The 25,992-nt window shown below is 44.9% G+C and overlaps 1 protein-coding gene across 3 annotated transcripts in view; it reads left to right on the top strand.

Moving 5' to 3' along the window:
* The window catches only part of PARD3B (par-3 family cell polarity regulator beta), a 617,714-nt gene that overhangs the window by 396,457 nt on the left and 195,265 nt on the right, over nt 1-25,992 (top strand). For all 3 annotated transcript variants that reach the window (XM_053366051.1, XM_053366062.1, XM_053366043.1), the window contains one exon: nt 15,954-16,064. In XM_053366051.1, coding sequence (XP_053222026.1) covers nt 15,954-16,064 — 111 coding nt within the window. The remainder of the gene's footprint in view (nt 1-15,953; nt 16,065-25,992) is intronic.

Genomic DNA, 25,992 nt, shown 5'->3' with positions numbered 1-25,992 from the left:
GCCCCAACCTGGCCACAGTGATCCATGCAACGGTCATCTCCAGGCTTGACTACTGTAATTCGCTCTACGCGGGGCTGCCCTTGAAGCTGTCCCAGAAACTCCAGCGGGTGCAGAATGCTGCAGCGAGGCTCCTCACAGGGTTTCTGCCATGGGAGCATATTCACCCAGTGCTTTTCCAGCTGTACTGGCTCCCGATGGAGTACAGGGTCAGGTTCAAGGTGCTGGTTTTGACCTTTAAAGCCCTTCACAGCCTAGGGCCCTCGTACCTACGGGACCACCTCTCCCGGTATGCCCCACGGAGAGCCTCAAGGTCCATAAATAGCAACACCCTAGTGGTCCTGGGCCCTAAGGAAGTTAGATTGGCTTCAACCAGAGCCAGGGCCTTTTCAACTCTGGCTCCGGTCTGGTGGAACGCTCTGCCTCATGGGACCAGGGCCCTGCAGGATCTGATTTCTTTCCACAGGGCCTGTAAGACAGAGTTGTTCCGCCTGGTCTTTGGCTTGGAGCCAATTTGATTCCCTCCCTCTCTTTCTTTTTTCTTTTCCTTCTCCTCCTGCGATGAGGCTACATTTTAATATTTTAATGTTTCAATATTTTAATGTTGTATTTTTAATTTTGTTTTTAAGTTGTAATCATTTAACTTGTTTTTATTATTGCTTGTAAGCCGCTCTGAGCCCGGCCTTGGCTGGGGAGGGCTGGGTATAAATAAAAATTATTATTATTATTATTATTATTATTATTATTATTATTATTAACCGCCACTTAAATTCACACTGGACCCTGAATAAACATCTGCCTGACATTTGATTTGACAATAAACACCTGCCTGACATTTTGAGAAACCATCATTCCTATTAGCATCGGATCTCAAATAAAGGAAGATCTAGATTGATAGATGTAGATATGCCATAGCTGAAGAGCTCTGGAAACTTCAATGTTGTCTAGCTGTGCTTTAAATCAGAGCAGCAACTAGCTTGCATGGCTTCTACTATCATGCATTCTGCCGTATTGTCGTTCTCACTTAAGGTGTGAAGGGCTGGGTGTCTGGCCAGTCGTTCCCCGGCTGTGAGCTGGCTCCTCCGTGATTTACTGTGCATATTCTCTGCCGCTGCCAACCCCTTGCAATAATTCCAGCAAGATCCATAGAACTGCAGTGCACAGCACCCATAATTTCTGCCCAATAAGAATATAACCAGAAAGCTTTTAGGTAGTTAGAAAAACACTAAAAATGTAAAAGATTTCTTTCATTAACACTCCTATTAACATAAATGTAAAATGAGTCTGGGCTGGTAATCACAGGCAGCCAGTCTGACTCACTCTTGCACTGTAAAAGCCGATGTATGAAAGTAATTAATCAAAAGCACAGTGCTGCTCCAAGAGAGTATTTCTCCTGCTGTAACGCAGAGTGATAAAATAACTTAAAACACACGGCAGTAGTGGCAGTTAATAAGCTTTTTATAGTCCCTGTGTGGACCTGAAAATCATACCTTATTAGTATCTTTATCTTTCTCACTCGCTTTTTTACTTACATCTGAATTTAGCAATGAGGGGGTTTCCTGTATATACATTTTTTCCCCAAATATCGAGAATGTTTTGCTGTATTTTTATTTCACTTGCCTTCAAATTGAAACAGAGTGGATTGATTTAAGCTGAACTTCGCGTTGATAGTTGATGTTATTTCCTAAACAGTGGTGCAAACCTGACCATTAAGCACTGTTAATTTACAACTCAACAGAATATTGTTTATACCAGTGGTTTTCAACCAGTGTGCCATGGCGCCCCGGGGTGCCTTGAATGATGGTCAGGGGTACCACAGGGAACACTGGGCTCTGTCCCTCTTTCCTTCTCTCCCTTCTGTTATGTACTGAAGTTCTCACCCTGGGCCAGCAGGGGGATACTGTAGACAGTTATGCAAATGAAGGATCGAAAGTGACGTTCAGTGATTGGATAGTTTTAGAAAGTTGTTACAGTAACGTGGTACTGGAGCTCTATATAAGCAGGCTGACTGAACCCTTCAGTTCAGTTCTGTCCTGGCCTGTGAATAAACAAGAGCTGTTTGAAGGATCGCTGTGTCGTCTGATATGTTCACCCACAACTTAACACCTTCCATGATGCCTTCTCATGTCTCTGCCTCCAAAAGGCTTGTGTGGCTGTTTGTTGCAGCTGCCCTGGCTATAATCTCTCCAGGCAAATGCTGCCTCTGGTCAGGGGATGCTGGTTGCCAGGAGCTGAGGCGGCCTCGGAGTAAGAAAGCAAGTGGGTGAGGGAGCCCAGCCAGCTAGTCCACTAGCTCTTGCTGTTGGGAATGGACATACAAGCCCCAGGCCCCTGTGGGGCAGCGTGAGGGGGCATCTCTCTTTTGGGTGGTGGAGAAGCTCAGAGACCAGGGGTGGCAGCGGTAGCTGCCCAGAGGACTCCCAAGGAAAGGGGAGACGAGGCTGAGGGAACACTCCACCAGGGTGGGTGTTCAAAAAAGGATGGGAGACTGCCAGCTCTGCAGGCAAGGGGTGACATACCGTATTTTTTGCTCTATAAGACTCACTTTTTCCCTCCTAAAAAGTAAGGGGAAATGTGTGTGCGTCTTATGGAGTGAATGCAGGCTGCGCAGCTATCCCAGAAGCCAGAACAGCAAGAGGGATCGCTGCTTTCACTGCGCAGCGATCCCTCTTGTTGTTCTGGCTTCTGAGATTCAGAATATTTTTTTTCTTGTTTTCCTCCTCCAAAAACTAGGTGCGTCTTATGGTCTGGTGCGTCTTATGGAGTGAAAAATACGGTGACTGGGCTCCAGAGCCCCACAGGTGCCGCAGAAAGAATGCAGTTGGTCAAGGGAGCCGTGGACTCAAAAAGGTTGAAATCCTCTGATTTATACCGTTGTCTCATTCTTACAACCAGATCTTGTATCTCCCACTGTATACATGTTTCAGGTCTTCCTGAAATATTGTCTCTATGTACATTAGTAAGTGAGACTGACAAGTATTCTAGTGGTTAGGTCAAGAGTGTGGAGCCACAGAAGGGTGGCCTAGTGTCTTCTGTAACAAGTGGCCCAGAGTAAAGAAACACAGTCAGTATTGTTGCAGCCAATACAGTATCAGTGGTGAGGGATTTGTCTGTCTCAGAAAACTTGATTCCTCAAGCTAGGAGATTTCTGGCCTGTGGTGCTAGTATCCCAGCTAGAACTTCCATCTGCTCCTCCTCTAACCAGTGGCCTCAATGGCACCTTGCCCATAGGCCTTCCAGTCCAACCCCTGCAGCACTTGTCAGGTGAATCGACCTCAGAAGTAAATAGAAAATCCTTTTGTTTCCTCTGACCAGAGGCCATTTCCTGAGTGTTATTTTAGGGCTGTTGGCATCCATCTGTCTCGAGATACAATGGAGTGTGTGTCCTGGGGCAGAGTCAAATTGCTGTGTTAGCAGCATCCAAGTGACCTCTCCGAGGCACAAGCCTGGGCAGTGTGTATGGAGGTTCTGGTCTTCCCAGACAACAAGATATGGTTGGTCTTGCTGATATGGCCCAAAGGATATGGTCTTGCTGATATGGTCCAAATGGAGCAGTGCGTTTGGCACAGGCTTGGCGGCAAGAGTTTCCACAAGGAAACGTACAAGGTGCCATCCAACCATCTTAGGGATTCCACTCTGGGTTTGTGTAGGGTTTCCTCCTTAGCCTTTTCTTCTCCCGAAGTTATCCCGCAAGGCAGTGGAGGTTTAGGGTCGGCGTTTTCCTTCTCCTAGATGGGCTACCTGCCCGGGCTGACGAGCCCCATATGCTTTAAATGCTGATGAAGCCCGACAAAGGTCGGTCCCAACAGAAACAGTAGCAGGTGCGGTTATGGGTTTGATGGTGCTCATACACACCTCTTCATTTTTGTTCCATGTAATTTGCAAGCCACTTTAGTTTTACCAAAACACAGATCGCATCTACAGATGGCAACATTTAAGTATAAGTTTTGCTGTTGATGTTGCTGCTGTGTCGCCGTTGTCGTCGCCTTCCCCCCCTATTACTGGGTGACCTTTTGAATTAATGTTCCTTTCTCACAAAATGCTTCAAATACCATTGTGTTCTCAGTTAGCTGCTGTGACATCTACTGATATGGGAGACCTAATTAACCAAAAGAATTCCCAGTTGCTGAATTTAGCTAGCAATCTGCTTAGGACTCTGTCCAGCAGATGTTTTTCCTGCATTAGAAGTCTGGGGACTTTGTAGACCTCCCTGCTCTTTAATCCTCAAAGTAAATATCAACACATTTGAGATGTGGAAACTGGCTCTTCAGCACAGAAATGAAATGTTACCATGGCCACCGCTTTTAGGCCTTGCATGTAAGAAATCCATCGTGGGAGCAACAAAGTAGATTCACAGAACAGCAAGTTCATCTTAAGCCTGCCTCAAAATTAAAAAGGAAACAAAGAAAAGATGATGTCACTGGGATGAGTAATAATCAGCTCTTCTCATCGCCTGGGCAAGTCAGCATAGATACAGAAATATTGTCTCTGTGTACATTAGTAAGTTGATAATAATAATAATTTTATGATTTATACCCCTGGGCTGGGTTTCCCCAGCCGCTCTGGACGGCTTACAGAATATATAAAACATAATTGACAAATTAGATCGACAAATATTCTTGTATACAATCGCACATTCCAAATTCAAATGATGGATCCAATTTTCATTTGTTACTAGCTGTTTTATTAAAATATTTCTAACCTGCTCATATCAACCGATCTCAGGCCAGGATATGGGCAGTAAAACCACAATTCAACATATATAACCATAAAGCAATAATCATGGTATAAAATCAAACAATCAGCCAAAACAATATAGGCACTGAGGAGAAATCAACAAGCATGTTCTTTTAAATTAAAGATGCAGCAACGGCATGACGACACGGGGTTGAAACCAGGGTCATTTACAAGTGAGTTTCCATAGAGAGGCCCTTTTATTATCGGGATACAACAGCGGAAAAAGACCAAGCTAATCCATGCCAGTGGAATCTTTCATCCTATGGGCCTCCTGTCCTTATATCTGCCCTCCATGATCCAACAAAAGCTGGGGTGGGACAAAGGTGGCGGCTGTTTCTCGTCTTAAATAAGCTTATACCTCGAATGCGTAGAATGCTATTGTTGGTGGCATTTGTCAGACTCTGGAGATAACGGAGGAGTGCGCCTTTGAGGGTGAAGTCAAACCATTGGAGAGTTACGGCGCCTGCTGTTACTGTAATAATAATAATAATTTATTATTTGTACCCCACCCATCTGGCTGGGTTTCCCCAGCCACTCTGGGCGGCTTCCACAGAGACCAAAAATACACTAAAATGTCACACATTAAAGACTTCCCTGAACAGGGCTGTCTTAAGATGTCTTCTGAATGTCAGGTAGTTGGTTATCGCTTTGACATCTGATGGGAGGGCGTTCCACAGGGCGGGCGCCACTACTGAGAAGGCCCTCTGCCTGGTTCCCTGTAGCTTTGCTTCTCGCAATGAGGGAAGCGCCAGAAGCCCCTCGGTGCCGGACCTCAGCGTCCGGGCTGAACGATGGGGGTGGAGACGCTCCTTCAGGTATACTGAACCAAGGCCGTTTAGGGCTTTAAAGGTCAACACCAACACTTTGAATTGTGCTCGGAAACGTACTGGGAGCCAATGTAGGTCTTTCAAGACCTAGAGAGGCCAATATGGGAGAGACATGTTTTGTTGCAGCTGGGGCAGAGGGTAGCTTCCGGTCGTGCTGATGCAGGAGTACAATGACGATTCTATTCTTGGCCCTCCTCTCATCATCCATCCCTCCTCTGGTCACTGCTATGGGTGCATGACCTATCTGCCTGTCTCCAGGCACTGTGATTATCTACAAGGGGTTATTACACAGTGGGCTGAATGTTGCCTGCCTTCATGTCGTTTTTGCAGCCATCTTGGTAGCGCAGAGTTGGTCTGCCGAAGGGCCTGGTGCCCGAAGCCCGAACCCATAGACCACATCCTCGGGGATCCTGCCATCTTCCATTCTGTGGACGTGACCAAGCATAATTTGGTGTGTGTGTGTTAGGTGATAAATGTAAGACAGCTTTTCCCCAACCTAGTTCCTTACAGCTGTTTTAGACTACAACACCCCCCAGCCCGTGCAGCTCTATAATGTCAAGGCTGATGGGAGTTGTAGTTCAACAATAGCTAGGGGCATTAGATTGGGAAAGACTAGTGGCAAGTTGCTCTTTAAACTGCTGTGGCGCATACCACTGATTCGTATTCCTGTAGCCAGAAGTGGAGCTCCAGTGGGAGCCAGTGTGGTGTAGTGGTTAAGAGTGGTGGACTCGTAATCTGGTGAACCGGGTTTGATTCCCCGCTCCTCCACATGCAGCTGCTGGGTGACCTTGGGCCAGTCACACTTCTCTGAAGTCTCTCAGCCTCACTCACCTCACAGAGTGTTTGTTGTGGGGGGAGGAAGGGAAAGGAGAATGTTAGCCACTTTGAGACTCCTTCGAGTAGTGATAAAACAGGATATCAAGTCCAAACTCTTCTTCTTCTCCAGAACTTGGACCACTTCTTGTTCTCGGGGTGTTGTTGTTAAAGCTAGCATCAGAAATTGGTGGGGAGTGTATCTCATGTATCTACATTGTTTTTTCTCAAGTACAGTACACTGCTGGCTTTCCCATGAGGATGACTCTTCCTTCTTCAGAATTTTTTTTTTAAAAAATCCTGGTGGCAAGTCACATTAAAGAAAATCCCTTCCCACTTTCGTATGCGCACCTCGTAGGCACAATGCATTTGGAATATTGCCTTTCCCTTGTAGACAGAATACTAATGGCTTTAGAGCTACAGCTGCCTTCGTAGTGCCTTGCAAACTTCCGTCTGTGTCACCAAAACACTGTACAGGATGGCATGAGGCCACAGTGTTTGTAACTTGATATTCCTCTCTCTCTCTCTTTTAATGCAGTTTTGAAACAGCAATTCTGAAATATTTAACATATTAAATAGGCAGCAGATTTGTTGCTCTTTTCCGAGTCTCTTCTCTGCTCATTGAATTGGCAATTTTGGCTGCAAGGACACTGTTTGCCCCATCACTTTCTGACACTCCTCCCATACCTGAGGAATAATACTTCTATCTCTGGGTATTTTGAGGTGTGGTGTTCTTTTCAAAGGAATCGCACAAGAAATTCTCTTAAAAAGAAGAGCTTTTGTTTCTGTTTATACTTGCTGGGAATTGTGGCCCAGTCACCACCTCTGCCTACTCAACAACTCACATCCCTTTCTAGAGTACCCTCTTCCCATCAGCATCATGTGATACTTCTGGATCCTGAGAGCCAGTGTGGTGTAGTGGTTAAGACCAGTGGACTCATAATCTGGTGAACCGGGTTCGATTCCCCGCTCCTCCACATGCAGCTGCTGCGTGACCTTGGGCTAGTCACACTTCTCTGAAGTCTCTCAGCCCCACTCACCTCACAGAGGGTTTGTGGTGGGGGAGGAAGGGAAAGGAGAATGTTATCCGCTTTGAGACCCCTTCGGGTAGTGATAAAGCGGGATACCAAATCCAAACTCTTCTTCTTCTTCTTCTGGGCCCTATTGGAAGTTAATTATTGGTGTTGCTTACACTTCATTCATGTCTGCACAGCCATGTGATTGTGTTGATCGTGAAAAGTTATCTGAGCGCATTCCCCCAAAGAGCAATTGGGAACAATGGACAGTATATGGCCCCATGGTCAAAACCTATACAGGCAATATAGACCACAGCTGGACTTCAACACTGCTGCTCCCTTTTGGTTCCAGCCATGTTCATGCACCAGCCTGCCATTCAGAAGCCCAATGCTCCTCAGATATTTTAATTTTCCATTTTACAATATTTCAACAACAAAAACTAAATCTAAACAAATTCAACCTCCATTTTCTTCCCCTCTGCGGTTCCTTATCTTACTGCATAACCAATTCAAACCTATTTACAAATTTAACCTTTTTACTCCCTTTAAGTTAATTCTTACTGCTCGTGTTTATGTCAATCCTTCTAACGTTTTTTAATTCAACAAATTTTCCCCATTCTGTTAAAAAAGTCTCTCGTTTTGATCTCTTATTCTTCCGTTAAGTTTTGCCATCTCTGCATATTCTATCAGTTTTAATTGCCAGTCGTCTTTCAATGGGACTGCTGCTTCTTTCCATCTTTGGGCAGCAGAAATCTAATGTTGCTCATCAGACTTCTGTCTAATGCTGTTGCTCTCAGTTCCCTTTCCTTCTGTCCTTCTAACTTGACCAGTAACAGAATGGCTGCCAGATGAAGAGACCTGTTCACCATGTCTACTAAAGGCAGTCAGTTCCTTCCACTGTTTCAGGGCTGCCTTCCACAGATGATTGACACCTTTCCACACCTGAAGCAACAGAGTGCTGTTGCACCTGAAGGACAGAACTCCATCCTATTGCCTGCAATAGACCCAGCTTACACTTAAGAACTTCAACACTTGAGTGTATTCGTGATCTCTGAATCATACCAACTGTAGCAGTGTACCATATTTTTTGAAGGCATCCTCTGCTTCCAGTAAACCAGGCATGGCCAAACTTGGCCCTCCAGCTGTTTGGGGACTACAGTTCCCATCATCCCTGACCACTGGTCCTGTTAGCTAGGGATGATGGGAGTTGTAGTCCCAAAACAGTTGGAGGGCCAAGTTTGGTCATGCCTGCGGTACACTTAGTAACATGAATCATGGAAAGAGGGAAGGAGACTGGGGATAAGATAATACTATGGGCTGAAGTCATACCTGTTCATACTTGGAGCAGTTCAATTGAAATCAAGTCCTATTAATGTCATTGGATCAAACCCTTTGAATTCTTGTGAAGTATGATGTGATGGGATGATGAGCTGCTTGTGCATAAAATTCCTAGTCCCTCAGAGTTTGGCTAAGTCCACAAACCTCTGTCTGTGACGGAGCTCCTTAAGCATGGCTCCGTCAGTCGCTTGTAGGATCAGACAGTGGGCGTTTACGGAACTTCTTCCAGCATAAAAGTTCCTTAACGGAAACGCGTCTTCTGGACTCTCGGCGCGACAGTTTCCGGCGAGGAGTGGGTGTCCCTATGGGAGGTCCTGAAACCTCCCCACTGTTTTCGCTTGAAGTGTCTCTGAGCCCTCCCTCCGACTCACTTTCCCTTGGAGCTCCTCCTCTCCCCCTGCTGGTTCCCTCCTCAGCTGATAAGTCTCTCTCAGCCTCTGTGAGCCCTTTCACCTCCTGCTTCTCCGATGGCAGTTCCCTGACATATGAGAAAGGGGGTATGATGCATTTTCAGACGTTTGCCTACTTTTCTGCTCTGGTGTAAAGCTAAATGGGAAATCTTTTTAAGGATATCATAAAAGACAAAACCAAAAGTTTTAAAGATCCAACCTGGGGCCAAAGATTGCTTATTTAGTAGAGCAGGTGTGCTAAACAACTTCACACAGTTCTGCTGTGAAGCCAAAAAAAGCAGGAAAAAATAATTTTCTTCTAAATTTACTAACCACTTATTACTTTTTTAATCACATTTGAACTTACCAGTTTCTCGCAACAACAGAAACTGTACCGCCAGGCAGCAATGATTTTCCATATTGTTTGATTGGCGGTTGTTGAAATTAAAATTGTCATTTCTAAAAATAAAGCTTTTTTCTTCTATGCAAAAGAACCAGTATCAGATTCGAAGAGACAGCAGAGGTAAATTATGTAGCTGCTGCATTCCTTTTTATTATGTAACTTGTGTTCATATATGTTATTATGTTTGCTTTCCCCCCTATCATAATATAAAAAACCCCCAGCAATAATATATTCTTTTTTTAAAAAAATCTATAAATGCTAAATCAAATGCTAGACCCCGGGCCTACTTAGATGAAACTCTAAGGAAATGAATGCAGGTAGAACAAAAGTATGTTATGGAACATAGCCAGGATTTTTCGGGACTGTCTAGAAGCAATGAGGCATTCATTGAATATCTATGCTTTAGTCAAGAAAGCTATCTTCTCAGCTGCTCTTAGATTCTGACCTTTCCAGAATTGGTTTGAAGGCCATTTTACACTATGCATTCGATTATACTTGTAAAGTTGCATGATACAGTTATATTCACATTCACTTTTCTCTGTTTAGGTTTTGACATCTATTAGTTGTCTGAACCTATAAAGCTGTAGATCTACAGTATCTATGTGTAGTTTGTGATCTCCTTGTGTACATGGATGGGATGTATTCTGAATATTCTGCCGAAGTGCGAGCTTGATCCTTCAGAGGGGAATGAATGTGTGTAGATCTGAAGAATCTCCCCCAAATCCTCCTCTTCTAATGAGCTCTCAAACAAACAAAAACGGGGAGCAGATATTTTCTATGTATTGTTTTCCACTTCCATCTTGAAGAGGAGGGAGGTAGGAACCAGTGGTATTCCTGCTCTTAAGGAGGGAAGTGTTCTCCACTTCTTCCATTCTCTTTCTGTTTTCTGATCGGGTTTCTCAGCTCTTTCTTTTTTTATAATTATATTTTATTAATTTTCCATCAAAAAGCATCCAATCACACCACATTACAACTTCTATTAATTTTTCCATTTTTTGACTTCCTTCAGCCTCTCTACCAATCATCCGAATTATAACTTCTTTAATTACACATTTCCCAATTTTACTATTGCCTTTGTGCCTACCCATTTCTATTTTCCCTTTTTACAATATTTCTTATGTTGTTACAGAGCTTCTTTAAATGCCACTAACGTTATTTCATTATCACTTGTACATTCCCAATACTCAACTAACTTTCCCCAGTCCTCGGTGAACTTTTGATCTCGTAGATATCTGATCTTCCCAGTCAGTTTATCAAGTTCTGCATAGTCCATCAGCTTCATTCTCCACTCCTCTCAGCTGTTTCTTCTATCCCATTCCTTGTGCGGAACAAGCACTGTGTTTGGTAGCATATATAGAAAGCAGGGCTTCACTTTCCCTGAACAAGAAGTCCATATCTGAAGAAAGACCGGTGAAAGGAGTAGAGCCACTGAAAACATCTGCATGGACTTGATTCGTTGTTGTTATTTAGTCGTGTCCGACTCTTCGTGACCCCCTGGACCAGAGCACGCCAGGCACTCCTGTCTTCCACTGCCTCCCACAGTTTGGTCAAACTCATGCTGGTAGCTTCGAGAACACTGTCCCACCATCTCGTCCTCTGTCGTCCCCTTCTCCTTGCGCCCTCCATCTTTCCCAGCATCAGGGTCTTTTCCAGGGAGTCTTCTCTTCTCATGAGGTGGCCAAAGTCTTGGAGCCTCAGCTTCACTATCTCTCCTTCCAGTGAGCACTCAGGGCTGATTTCCTTCAGAATGGAGAGGTTTCTTCTTCTTGCAGTCCATGGGACTCTCAAGAGTCTCCTCCAGCACCATAAACCAAAAGCATCAATTCTTTGGCGATCAGTCTTCTTTATGGTCCAGCTCTCACTTCCATACATCACTACTGGGAAAACCATAGCTTTAACTATACGGACCTTTGTTGGCAAGGTGATGTCTCTGCTTTTTAAGATGCTGTCTAGGTTTTTCATCGCTTTTCTCCCAAGAAACAGGCGTCTTTTAATTTTGTGACTGCTGTCACCATGTGCAGTAATCGTGGAGCCCAAGACTTTATCGGGGAGAGAATTGTTTTTCCATGTCTGCTAGCAAAGAGAGAAGTAGCACTTAAGACTAACCAGCTATGAAGAACCTGTGGTCCTTCATATGTCATTGGAGTACATCTCTCAGCAGCCTCATGGTCAATGGTTCCTGATCATTAAAAAAATAATGATGATTTGATTTGATTTGGTCAGGTCCCCCTGTTTCTCAGTTGCTGTATAAAAAGCAGCAGGGCCCTCAAAAACATGTTCAAGGACTTAAATGGTGGTACATTTAACAAAAAATCTGCAACTGGCTAAACATTGCAGCAAACAAAAGAAGCAGCCAGTCCCCCAGTTCATATGTACAGTGGTACCTCAGGTTACATACGCTTCAGGTTACAGACTCTGCTAACCCAGAAATATTACCTCGGGTTAAGAACTTTGCTTCAGGATGAGACCAGAAATCGTGCTCCAGCGTCACAGCAACAGCAGGAGGCCCCATTAGGTAAAGTGGTGCTTCAGGTTAAGAACAGTTTCAGGTTAAGTACGGACCTCCGGAATGAATTAAGTACTTAACCTGAGGTACCACTCTATGTACTTACGTGTGTGCATGCACACACAGATACACTCTTAGCATTGGCAACACGATATATTTTGTTGCCTCAGGTGCAACAGCAAATAGACATACAAATACATATTTTGGCACCCGAGGTTGAATAAAAAACAACAGATGTGCATCTCCCTCTCCCTGGCAGTAAAAATGCAACAATAATAATCTGAGCAACATTCTGCCCTTTCATGATGCTCTGTGATGCACAAGGCAGCGGAGGTGACCAGAGCATAGATTACTGAATCCAGGTTATCCGTGATCTGACAGAGTCATAATTGTACCCATAGTCAAAGTATGTAGAAGGCTTTCCACATCACCTGGGCTGATGCAGGAAGACTTCCAAAGGGCCCACTCTTTCAGACCCCATCTGTAGCAGACTGCATTTGCACATAATGGTGTCTGTCTTCTCCAGGCATAGGCAAACTTGGCCCTCCAGATGTTTTCAGACTACAGTTCCCATCATCCCTGACCACTGGCTCTGTTAGCTAAGGATGATGGGAGTTGTAGTCCCAAAACATCTGGAGGGCCGAGTTTGCCTATGCCTGATCTTGTCTATATACTGTACACATTTTTTCTTTATGGTAAGACTTTTTCAGCAAACACTTGAGGGACACTCTGTGGTACTGTGTTGCCTTTTAGGGGCTATTTTTTTTGGTGTGCTATAGTCTCACTGCTTGAATTCATTAGTAACTTGAGTTCTATCAGATTGCCGTGAAACCCAAGATCTCAGTGTTGGTCACTGGAGGAATGCCAATATTGAAGAGAAAAATATAGTTCAGCCAACATGCTTGAGGCCACGGAGAGCCTACTTAATGAATAAAAGAACGTTCTCTAGACAGATGGGAAACTGGATTTTTAAAATCACCTGAAGATTATGTCGATAAATATGAAATGTGCTTATTGGATACATTTTGGGGCATGTAGTTTTATGTAAAGTTATCTACAAGGGTTCAGTTGGCAGAAGGTAGCATTTAGACTGAGGGAGATGTTGTCTCACATCTATTGCATCTCGATTCTAATTTCTGGTTCTATGGAAATTGAAGATAAATGCTTTCTGTTAAATAGATGGCATTAGGGATGAATGGCAAACGAAATATGAAATATTCAGCATGTATTGAGCTACACAAATAATTAATTCCTAAAATGTCTTATCATTTCATCAATGGCATTTGTTTTCCTTGCCGAATTAAATCGGTGCTATATGTTTCCAATGTTGTGATTCTTGCTTTAAGTAAAAAATAATAATAATTGTAATTTGGCAGTCTGCAGAGGAGGGCACCCCAATGTCCTCTGGTCAGAGATATATTGGTAAAAAAAATCCTTATTCATTTGTATTTTCCATATCATTTGCACTCCCTCATTTAAAATCCTGTATTGCATGGTCAAATTTTCAAAGAAACAGTCCTACATGCAAATTTGAGTCAGAAAAAGCAGCATAATGCATATAACTAAATAAGAAGATAAAACATTCCAACTGCCGGCATTAGTCTTGGTTATAAAAGTTGCAGTTCTAATCCATAATGCTTAGTGGGTTTTCAGCATAGGGGAGGTGTGTGTGTGTGTGTGTGTGTGTGTGCATATGCGCACAATTGAAAACTATTATTTGCAAGACCTTTTATGTCACTACCATATGCAAGTTATTTCTTCGTAATGAAAAAGAGTATTGAGTTTTTGCAAAGTGGTTTTCCTAAAGTAGATTATTTTTGTTGTTCATCCAATGTAGTATCATTTAGTTTGATGCTGTCTGTGCATAACCTTTATTTTAGAGGTAAAGAGAATGCAGCTTAGGCTGTGCATGATGTGTAGGAGCTTTTATTGATGAGACCAAGATATGGTTTGGTGGTTCCTTGCGTTAGCTTGGAGCCTGCCAAAGGATTACTTACACACAAGCTGTCCCTGGGGAAAGAAGACCCTTCAGCTCCTTCGAAATTTATGCTAATAATAGTTTAGCACTGAAAACTCCATTCATTTAACATCTTGAGAAATCTCTAGCATGCGTTACTCATGTGTCTTGGAAAAATTAAGTTCCAAGTGTATGGAAAATTAGTTAATTCATACTCTGAGGAATGTTTAGTTACATATCAGCTTTATTTTAGGAGTTGTGCTCCGATCCCCAAAACCCATCCCTCATGGAAATAAAGACACAGTGGAGATAGAATTTAGTTTCAATGTTAATGGGCAAATTTTGGCCACAACTTTATTGAATACACAAATGTGACTGGTATTGACTTAGGCATTGGTATCAAAACTATATCTGGCTCCTGCCCCACCCTGCAGGAACCCTGTAAGGGTGAACAACCAGCAGGGGGATCTCCGTCAGTGTATATTGACTGGTGCTCACCCCTGGAGTTCCCGGGGGTCCTGGCATGGCCCTAGCCCCTCTCCGGGCTTCGGACGAAATCCAGACCCCTTGATTCCTTTAACGGAATACCCTATTCATTGGAGGGGCAGGTGATGGCCGCGCCTCCCCTCCCCACATCCCCCTAAACCAATGCCTAACCGCCAAACCTTACAAAGTTGTGACGATTGCTAAGAGGTAGGCAAAAACCAAGTGGCCACAGCCAATCTGCCACATTGGGAAAAATTCCTACCCGGCCCCTGTTCCAAAACAGGCAGCCAACCGAAGTCCAAAGCAAGGCCAAACACGACCTAATTAATGGGCGGGTGGGCGGGTGTTTGGCAGCGCCAAGCAAAAGGAGGTCCCTACGTCGCGCTGCCAAATAGTTGCACGTCAAGGTCCCCCAGGCCACCCCAATAACTCACACTTCACACATCAATTTTCGTTTAAGGTTTTTGGCATGAATTTGGCCACAACTTTATTTAAATACACACACGTGAGTGGTTGCTTAGACATTGGTTACGACTATCTGTCCTTGCCCCAGGGACAGAACTGACTTCCGGATTCCAGCGGAAGCCAGTCAGGGAGAACCATATTGGGGAGAAATGAAGCTGAACATCAGTCCCTCATCTCTCACCCTCATGCCCCCTGGTGCTTGCACGGCCCAAGTCCGATGCCAGGGACTAGGACAAAAGGGATGGCAAGCCCCTGGATTCCTTTAACAGAATTCCCTTTCAGCACCACCATTGGAGGGGTAGACACTTACCCCTCCACCAACCAATTTGAACCAATGCCTAACCGCCAACCTTACAAGTTGTGACGAGTTTGCTACGCAGTAGGCAAAAACCAAATGGCAACAGCCAATCAGCCAAATGGACAAAATTCCTACCAGGCCCCTGCCCCAAGGCAGACGACCCCATGACAGGCATAGCGAGGTCAGAGGACAACGAACCCCCCCCCTTTTCAGGGAGGGTGGGCGGGTGATCCAATCCGGTGCATGCAGCCCAAGAGAAGGCCCCAGGCTGCGAGCCCTGCATTTAAGACCTCTGACCCCTCCCATACTTTAGCAACATAAGATTCTCCCCAGCAACACTCCTTGCCCAATCACAGCATGTGGCCAATTTGCCCAACAACAGTGGGGTGGCCTTTTTGGCCCCCACCGCAACTCATGCTCTCTATTATGGAGAACACGCTATACCCCCAACCCCCAACCTTTGCCATGATGCCAGTTGGCTAAAGGCCAGTGGCATAACTGTGGCACCACTGGCTTGGAGCGATGCAAGCCCCACCCACAAGCCAGTTTGGGGAAGAGTTTCAGGGGCCGAGCACAACATGGACCCTCTGTTAGGAAGATCCAACTTGTAGCAGAAGCAGATGCACATTATACTGTACTTGTTTAAATCACGTGGGTTTGGGTTTATGCCCCCTTTTCCTCCTGTTTCTAAGCCTCCTTTAATCTCACCTTTCCTAATTAGGTTTGGCAAGAAAAAAGAGGAGAAAGGTGCCAAAGGTGATCAGAAGGGAAACTCCAAGCATGGCACCCTCAGAGAAGAGGACCTGGAAAAGATGAAGGAGGAGCGGGAAAGGTGAGTCTGAGCGACAGGTACATTTTGTGGTTCGAGGACCCGATCCCCGCTTTGTGGAATGAAGACACACAGACACGGAATATAAGGTTAATGGGCAAGAAAAGGCCACAACTTTATTGATTACAGCAAGTGAGAAGGTATTGGATTAGGCACTGGAACATGACAGATTGACTCCACCCACTCAGAGAGGGGTGAGCCCAAAGGGGGTTTATTCATCAGAAGGTGGAGCCTGTTGATGCTAATACAACTATAGGCTCTCCCCTGATGTCACCGAGGGTCGTGTCATGGCCCCCCGCCACACAAGCATCGGACAGGATCCACGACCACCGGATTCCTTTAATGGAATACCCAAATTTGAAGGGGTAGGCGATGGCCACACCTAGCCCTTCCACACACCAACAACACATTCCAATGCCTAACCTAACCGCCAATACCAAGAAAGTTGTGACGATTGCTACAAGGTAGGCGAAAAAACCAAAAGGCCTAATGCCAGATGGAAAAATTACTACCAGGCCCCCTGGGCAACCTGGGTGACCAACCTAAGGTCCATAGCAAGGTCAAGAGAAAACTAAGCCCTAAACTCTAAGGGAGTGGAGGGTGGGTGACGAGAAGGCGGAAATGAGGTGGAATGGCTGGCGCAGCAGTAACTTAAACTGCAAACCACGCCCCCTCAAGCCGCCCAGGTGGGCACTTACCTGTGGGCGTGGTGCGCCAGCCAGGTGAGTGGGGCAGGGGGCATAACGCCCCCTGCATGTCACAGAAATCGTGTCCCGCCCACAACACCTCCCCTCTTGGAAAAGGAGAGGCTTTGTCCTGTGTTCACTGAAGATGGGCAAGAAGTCAGAGCAGATACAGCTTCCATGGCACCCCAGTCATCCTGCAACCAGTGTGTCAGTCATTCCTCTCTTGCAGACAGCCATGTTGTTACCTCTCCTCAGTCTTTTGCCAGACTCTTGAGCCACAGCAAGCCTCACTTTGCTTCGCCACACACTGGTTTTGTTTGTTTGTTTTTTATAATATTTTTACAGTGGTACCTCAGGTTACATATGCTTCAGGTTACATACGCTTCAGGTTACAGACTCTGCTAACCCAGAAATATTACCTCAGGTTAAGAACTTTGCTTCAGGATAAGAACAGAAATCGTGCTCCGGCGGTGCGGCAGCAGCAGGAGGCCCCATTAGCTAAAGTGGTGCTTCAGGTTAAGAACAGTTTCAGGTTAAGTACAGACCTCTGGAACGAATTAAGTACTTAACCCGAGGTACCACTGTATTGAGTTTCCATCTCATAATATTTAAACACATCCTCATTATCCACCTAACTTCTTTTGCTCTTACTAGCTTTGACTCCCCTCCCTCCCGCCTCTTGGTTTTTAGAGTTAAACTTGATATCATAGCATTTATTCATTCTCCTACTTATGTTTCACTCATTCAGAATGTCACAATTTTTGAATCAATATAAAAGGTAAGAACAATTGTCTTCTCACAACCCTGCTAGTGTTGTTAATTGCTCACAATGGTCCTTCAAATATTGTGTAAATTTCCTCCAGTCTTCTTGGAATACTTGATCATGCCGGTCGTTTTCCTGTCAGCTTCTCCAGTTCCGCAAAGTCCATTATCTTCATCTGCCACTCTCCTTTCGTTGGTATTTCTTGTTGTTTCCATTTTTAATAATTATTCTTATTCTTACTTATTATTTATACCATGCCCATCTGGCTGGGTTTCCCCAGCCACTCTAGGCTAAGAGGATTCTTGCTGCAATTGTTGCATACATAAATAATTCTTTTCTCCCTTTGGTACCCAATGTACCCAATGAAAATGCTTCCGGTTCTTTTTAACAAAAGTGTTTTTATACATTTTTTTAACTCATTATGTATCATTTCCCAGTAAGCTTTTACCTCTTTACATGTCCACCACATACTACACCAGGCTTCCTCAACCTCGGCCCTCCAGATGTTTTGAGACTACAATTCCCACCATCCCTGACCACTGGTCCTGCTAGCTAGGGATCATGGGAGTTGTAGTCCCAAAACAGCTGGAGGGCCGAGGTTGAGGAAGCCTGCACTACACACGGCCTTTGTTTCCTTGCATCTATTATTAGCACGTTTCACCGTACTAGTGACAAGGCCGTGCTTGATGCCTAACATCCCTGGAAAAGGGGAAGACTTCTTCTCACTCTCAGGTCCCCTGTTCATTTCGGTCAACCCACATCGTGAACCATCACTGTGCAGCCATCTCTAGGTTGGACGCTCTGGCATTTCAACCCAAAGCAGGCGGCGGGGGAGTAACTTGGAGATGGTTGGGAAACATGCTGAGTAGTGGTACCTCTATGTTCCCTTCCCCCAGAACAGCCAGAAACAAACTGGTTAAGGGTTCCGTGCAAAAACAGGGCCAAAGTTGATGGTTTCAGGCAAATACCTGTTTGCAGGTCAGTCAATCTGGACACATTATTTTGGATCTCAATCAGCACAACGAGTTGGCTAGGTTGGAAGGAAAGCAACCATATGAGATTCTTCGTTGACTGCAGCTGGAATTTACCTTCCTTAACTCTGGCCCTAACCAGACAGTCATGTCTGAACCCTGTGTGCATTGAACATCCTCTTTGCAAAGCACTAGAGCAGGCATAGGCAAACTCGACACTCCAGATGTTTTGAGACTACATTTCCCATCATCCCTGACCACTGGTCCTGCTAGCTAGGGATCATGGGAGTTGTAGTCCCAAAACATCTGGAGGACCAAGTTTGCCTATGCCTGCTCTAGAGTCTGTCCTGTCACAGCTATACCTAGGATTTCCTTGAACCAGCCCAAAGTGAGTTCTCCCCCCAGCCTTTTGCACTGGCCTGCTTAGCTTCTGTCTCTGAAAGATAATTAATGGGTGGAGATAAGGGGTGGGTTTGTGGATTTAATTAAAGACCCCCACCCCCATCTCTTCCTTCATAATTCAAGCTGTATCTGTTTCTGCACTGAAAGAGGTGGGGGGGAGGGAAAGAGATCCCAAGTACAGGTAAATACTTAAAACCTTCTCAGGTGTTCTTCATCTCACAATTGCATTCATGCAAGCAGGTGGAATGACCCTGCCTACTTTTTCACATCACTTTTTATGTGTTGTGATGGTAACATTTGCAGCAGGGAGCCAGCTGTAAACATTTAGGCTCCATGTGTCATTTAGAGCCCTGATCTGCTAGGGAACAAGAAAAGGTAAGTTTGTGGTGCATGGCTTACGCACATTATTTGGCTTGGTGGGTCACAACTTGTGACCAGAAGACTAATGGTTATTGTTTGTTTGTTTGTTTGTTTGTTTGTTGGGGCATTTATAAACTGCCAACTCATAAGAAAAACAATGAAAAAAATCCTTTAAATGTCATAAAATACAAGACCACATCACCCAGCAATGAACAAAATTAATTCTGTTAATTAGTTCTGGTTGCTCAGTGCAGCAAATTGTTTCATTATAGTTTGTTTATAACATGATTTTCTACATAAAAATATGATCAAAGCTTTCTAGAACGATGAAATCTTCTAACAATATCTGACAGTCACAAAATCAGCAGCCATGCCAAACAAACTGAAAAGCGAAACACTACCTCCCCAGTTTCTGTTATGGCACAACTGACAGTCTGTCTAGTAGAAATGGAACTTTATCCTGAATATACATAAGTGGTCTTTACAAATTAATTAGTATTTGGCCAAGGTTTGCACCGGTGGTACTGAAATTTCTGTAACATATGCCTAGTACTGCTAGCCTGGGTTCTCCTTTATTTTCAACTTCTAACTCCCCGTTTGGATGCTGGCAATTTGAGAGGTATGTGTCCTTCATTTACAGGAGCCAATGTCTTTTATTAGGATCCTGGCAAGCTAAGAAGTATGCGTCCCATCTGTTAAAGGGCCAGTGTCATTTGCAAAATCGTTGGCAGACTTGAAGGAATGATCCCGTCTGTTTCTAGGGCTAATGTTCCAATTGGACGTGGAATAATTGTTGTTAACATTTCTTTTAGTGATAAATTCTCCTCTGAAATAGAATGTATTCCCTGGAGTGACAGTTAATTGGTAAGAACCTATTAAAAACAGTCAGTTCAATGCCTTTATAATTCTGGTTTATCTTCTCTAATAATTATTCACCTTTCTGACCTGGAAATGTTTGAGACTGAAATGGAGAACAGCAGGTGTGCTTAGAAGCTGATGAACCTAGATGATATTTTTAACTCACATATTTGATTCTTATCCCACAATTAACAAGAGCTGAAATATCACCTTTTTTCCCACTGGGCAATTTCATATCCTTTTAATTCTGTTGTAAGGGAGGGGGGGATGCTTATCCAGTGAATTCCCAAAGGATGACTTGAGATAAGCAGGCTATTTCTGTTTTCTCTGTCATATCTACATAACCTCACTTTCAAGCTCACATTGCGTGGAGCAGTGGTAGCTAGCAACTGCGTCACAAGTCCATTGCAGCATGTAGGAATGCTTCGTACTAGCACATGCATGCAGTTCCACAGTTTTTCCCCGTCTAACCTGATGAGCCAAGCTGCTTGAGAAATAACTATCTTCAAACCCATGGTGTCTGCGACCACCTGTACTACTGGTTGGCACTCCGTGATTATTTTATGCTGACTGTATTTTTGGATGAATGGATGGATAAGATGAGTGATAGCTTGTTTGCATGGGACGTGGGTGGCGCTGTGGGTTAAACCACAGAGCCTAGGACTTGCCGATCAGAAGGTCGGCGGTTCGAATCCCCGCGACGGGGTGAGCTCCCGTTGCTCAGTCCCTGCTCCTGCCAACCTAGCAGTTTGAAAGCACGTCAAACTGCAAGTAAATAAATAGGTACCGCTCCAGCGGGAAGGTAAACGGCGTTTCCGTGCGCTGCTCTGGTTCGCCAGAAGCGGCTTAGTCATGCTGGCCACATGACCCGGAAGCTGTACGCCGGCTCCCTCGGCCAATAAAGCGAGATGAGCGCCGCAACCCCAGAGTCGGTCACGACTGGACCTAATGGTCAGGGGTCCCTTTACCCTTTACCTAGCTTGTTTGCAGATACAAATCGCCTGTGTGATGCTTCAGTCATCAAATGACGAACACGCATTTACAGTGTGAACTGGTCCCTAGGGAAGACAAGTCTGAAGTAACTCAGGAGCCTTGTTTGGGCTGGTAAAAATAATTTATTGCTCAGCCCTTGGAAAGGTAGCAGATGATATTAACAACAAGAAAAAGGGAAAGCTTCCTTCCTTGTGACATATTACTGGGAGGGGTGGAATTGCAGGAGAGTTTGAAAGATAAGCTCTAAGTTATCCAGTTGACTGGAACTTTAGTGCTTTATGTTGTTATTGACTGCTCACCTAATGATAGCTTACATAGACAGTAAAGATGAGTTTTATAACCCTGTCCCCAGATTCACTAATCCCATAATGTATAATGTAATTCAGGCCTAAGATTTTAATGCACATATTGGCAACGGCGACTGCACAGCGAGTCGGTGCCGTAGATCTTGCTGCCACTATGACTTCACTAGCTGCATACTTTGTCTTGCCTTCCAAATGGACGAAAGCTTCAGGAAAGATTTACTAGAATGTAGACTCTGCACATTCCTTACTAGGAGAGAAATTAATTTATAGTAAAACGTAACAATTGACGGGCCCAGAGCTGAAAGGAGTATTGTATGTGGTGTGCGAAAGCCACAGGTACAAACAACTTGGCCTTGTAGGAGATTTTAATTGCTCTCCTAATTCGGTATCTGGACCATAAAGAAGGCTGATCGCCGAAGAATTGCTGCTTTTGAATTATGGTGTTGGGGGAGACTCTTGAGAGTCCCATGGAAAGCAAGAAGATCAAACCTATCCATTCTGAAGGAAATCAGCCCTGAGTGCTCACTGGAAGGACAGATCCTGAAGCCGAGGCTCCAATACTTTGGCCACCTCATGAGAAGAGAAGACTCCCTGGAAAAAATCCTGATGTTGGGAAAGATGGAGGGCACAAGGAAAAGGGGACGACAGAGGATGAGGTGGTTGGACAGTGTTCTCGAAGCTACCATCATGAGTTTGACCAAACTGTGGGAGGCAGTGGAAGACAGAAGTGCCTGGCGTGCTCTGGTCCATGGGGTCACGAAGAGTCGGACACGACCAAATGACTAAACAACAACAACAACAACAAATTCGGTATCATTGGTAAAAGTTCGTTAGCCTCCTACTGCTCACTTTCCATGCCTGGTAACATGGCAGATTTTGTTGGTGTTGGTGGTGAAGGGAAACAGGGAGAGAATTAGTCCAAGGCCAAGCACTCTGGCCTAACTCTGTGCTGCTCTTCAGAAGAAAGATTCTGATACACTGGCCTCCTTCCACCCAATACTGAGGCCTCCGTTAACCAAGGACTGGTGAAATAGGCCAATGTAGGATTTTGTTTTGTTTTTGCGGGTGTCACAGTTTTACACATTCCAGTTCTTTTGGCTTGCTGTGGCCCACGCACAGTTTCACGTGTGGTGCACGTTGGATGCAAAAAAACCCCTGGGTTCCTACAATACTGCTAGGTGAAAACTGCATTTTCAGTGGTGCTGTCCACTCCGGGGAGAGAAGCCTCAAAGAAGCAGCTGCTCTTTGGATGGTAGGAGTGAAGCCCAACCAGTCAGATAAGAATTGGCCAGTCTGGCCAGCCATTGAGACTGGAGAGATAAAGATTGCCTTGGGCTAACGCAGGCTTCCTCAACCTCAGCCCTCCAGATGTTTTGAGACTACAATTCCCAGCATCCCTGACCACTGGTCCTGCTAGCTAGGGATCATGGGAGTTGTAGGCCAAAAACATCTGGAGGGCCGAGGTTGAGGAAGCCTGGTCTAACGCGTAACACCAGACAAATGTAAAAATACCCAACATGCTCTCTTCTTCTCCCGCCCAGTCACTCGGTTGTGTTGTCTGCAAAGAGATTGGGGCCAACCTGTCTGATCAGCCTGACCTCATTCCTGGCTTGGTTGTCAAGAAAAAAGAGTGAAAGCATCTCAGAGAAGTCAGAGGGAAAGCCTGCTGTCAAATGAAGCAATTCCTTCTGTGAAGGAAGAAATGTCTCCAACGCACAAATAGGATTACTCTGAAAGCGGCCATCTTGGTTCTGACTGGGCCCAACTGATGGGAACAGTTCTGTGATAAACATTTCCAGGAAATCTTCTGTTGTCACAAAGGCTGACGGGTGAGCTCTTCAAAAGAATTTTAGTTAAGGAAGCACAATGTCCTCTGTAAGTGTAGATTGGCTAGAATGGCTGTCAAGTGTCTTTTCAACAGTAAATGGGATGTTCTGACACCTGGCAGGGATGATCGCAGCCATTTAGCCCAATCAGCCAAGAATGTGCAGATGTCAAGTCTTACTGCTGGAAAAAAATCCACATAAGTCTTAGAAAAGGCCAGTGGTAAAGTACTTTTTAAATTGTTTAAATACCTGACCACCACTTATGTGTGTATTATTTAGATTTTCTTATTCGCATTTCTACAGCATGGGCGCCATGTTTTCCTATTCCTTCCTGTTTTTAAGTGTCTTTGGAGCTGTGGTTGGAGCTGGCTTTCTTTTCAGCCAAAGCTCAAATGTGCAGATTTCTTCCCCTCCTCACCTCCGGCACTGACTGCTTGTGCGTTGGAGGTTCCTGTGGAGATGCTGGCACAGAGGGCGTAGTCCACATTGTAAACATAGCTAAACTGCACCTCTCACTTGTGGGGTGCCTCAGGGTTCTGTCCTCTCCCCCATGCTTTTCAACATTTACATGCAGCCGCTGGGAGAGATCATCAGGAGTTGGGCTGGGTGTTCATCAGTATGCGGATGATACCCAGCTCTACCTCTCTTTTAAATCAGAACCAGTGAGGGCGGTGAAGGTCCTGTGTGAGTGTCTGGAGGCGGTTGGAGGATGGATGGCGGCTAACAGATTGAGGTTGAATCCTGACAAGACAGAAGTACTGTTTTTAGGGGACAGGAGGCGGGCAGGTGTGGAGGATTCCCTGGTCCTGAATGGGGTAACTGTGCTCCTGAAGGACCAGGTGCGCAGCCTGGGAGTCATTTTGGACTCACAGCTTTCCATGGAGGCACAGGTCAAATCTTTGTCCAGGGCAGCTGTTTACCAGCTCCATCTTGTACGTAGGCTGAGACCCTATCTGCCTGCAGACTGTCTCGCCAGAGTGGTGCATGCTCTGGTTATCTCCCGCTTGGACTACTGCAATGCACTCTACGTGGGGCTACCTTTGAAGGTGACTCGGAAACTACAACTAATCCAGAATGCGGCAGCTAGACTGGTGACTGGGGGCGGGCGCCGAGACCATATAACACCGGTCTTGAAAGACCTACATTGGCTCCCAGTACGTTTCCGAGCACAATTCAAAGTGTTGGTGCTGACCTTTAAAGCCCTAAACAGCCTCGGCCCAGTATACCTGAAGGAGCGTCTCTACCCCCATCGTTCTGCCCGGACACTGAGGTCCAGCTCCGAGGGCCTTCTGGCAGTTCCCTCATTGCGAGAAGCAAAGCTACAGGCAGAGGGCCTTCTCGGTAGTGGCGCCCGCCCTGTGGAACACCCTCCCAGCAGATGTCAAAGCGATAAACAACTACCTGACATTCAGAAGACATCTTAAGGCAGCCCTGTTCAGGGAAGTTTTTAACGTGTGATATTTTACTGTATTTTTGGTTTTTATGGAAGCCGCCCAGAGTGGCTGGGGAGGCCCAGCCAGATGGGCGGGGTATAAATAATAAATTATTATTATTATTATTATTATTATTATTATTATTATTATTATTTGAAGCTTCTGGTAAATGTTCAGTGTCTTTCATGCCTGGAAGAAGCTGCTCATCTATGAGTGGCAATAGCCGGACAAAACCAGTCAGATGACAACTGGCTAGCCATTTAGATAGGCAGGACACAGGTGGCGCTGTGGTCTAAACCACAGATCCTAGGGCTTGCCGATCAGAAGATCGGCGGTTCAAATCCCTGCGACGGGGTGAGCTCCCGTTGCTTGGTCCCAGCTCCTACCAACCTAGCAGTTCGAAAGCACGTCAAAATGCAAGTAGATAAATAGGTACCACTCTGGCGGGAAGGTAAATGGTGTTTCCGTGCGCTGCTCTAGTTTTGCCAGAAACGGCTTAGTCGTGCTGGCCACATGACCCGGGAAAACTGCCTGCGGACAAACGTCGGCTCCCTCGGCCAGTAAAGCGAGATGAGCGCCACAACCCTAGACTCATCCGTGACTGGACTTAATGATCAGGGGTCCCTTTACCTAGCCATTTAGACACGAGAATATTTGTTGGTCCAGCCAACAATGTGCTAAAGCTGTAGGTGAAAGTCACCCTTGACACATCAGTGACTCAAAACTAAAGATCCGTTCTCCATAAGGAGACCACTGCTGTTCTTCATTTCCCAGAGATACAGTTTTCGCAGAGAGCAGATTACTAGTCCTTCGTAATCCGAGCTATTATCTCATCAGAGTGAATCTGTTTTATGGTATGCATAAAGTCATTGTGTAGCTGCTGCTTTTCAAAATTTGGCTAGACCAGCTTCAAAGGCTTAAAGTCTACCCATAAAAGGAAAACATTACTTTCAGTGTATTTTCTTTTTAATTGAGATGATTCAGTCTTAAACCACTACAGATTAAACTTTCAATATGGGGAGAGATAGGCTTCCTTTTCTGAAATGAAAAGTGTCTCCCTCACTCATACCTAGGAGGCTATTCATGTTGCTTTTTAATTTTCTTGTCTTTGAAGATCTATCTAAAGTAAACCAGATGTATTGAGTAGCTTGTACTTTGTGATAATCTGTCCTCTTCTTAAAAACTGAATTTAATATTAATATCTGCTGAAAGAGAGCTGTTTTCTTGATTATTTACCTCTTTCTCCTATCCCCACTGAGATTCTTATTTTCAGGAGATCCTTACATATTTCTGCTGATAAATAAATAGAGATACACACACAAAAATTGGTGTAT

The sequence above is a fragment of the Podarcis raffonei genome, chromosome 1, assembly GCF_027172205.1.
Source record: "Podarcis raffonei isolate rPodRaf1 chromosome 1, rPodRaf1.pri, whole genome shotgun sequence".
In the NCBI taxonomy this organism is placed as follows: Eukaryota; Metazoa; Chordata; class Lepidosauria; order Squamata; family Lacertidae; genus Podarcis; species Podarcis raffonei.
The sequence above is the reverse complement of the archived record's forward strand: the minus strand, read 5'-3'. Positions and strand labels throughout refer to the sequence as shown.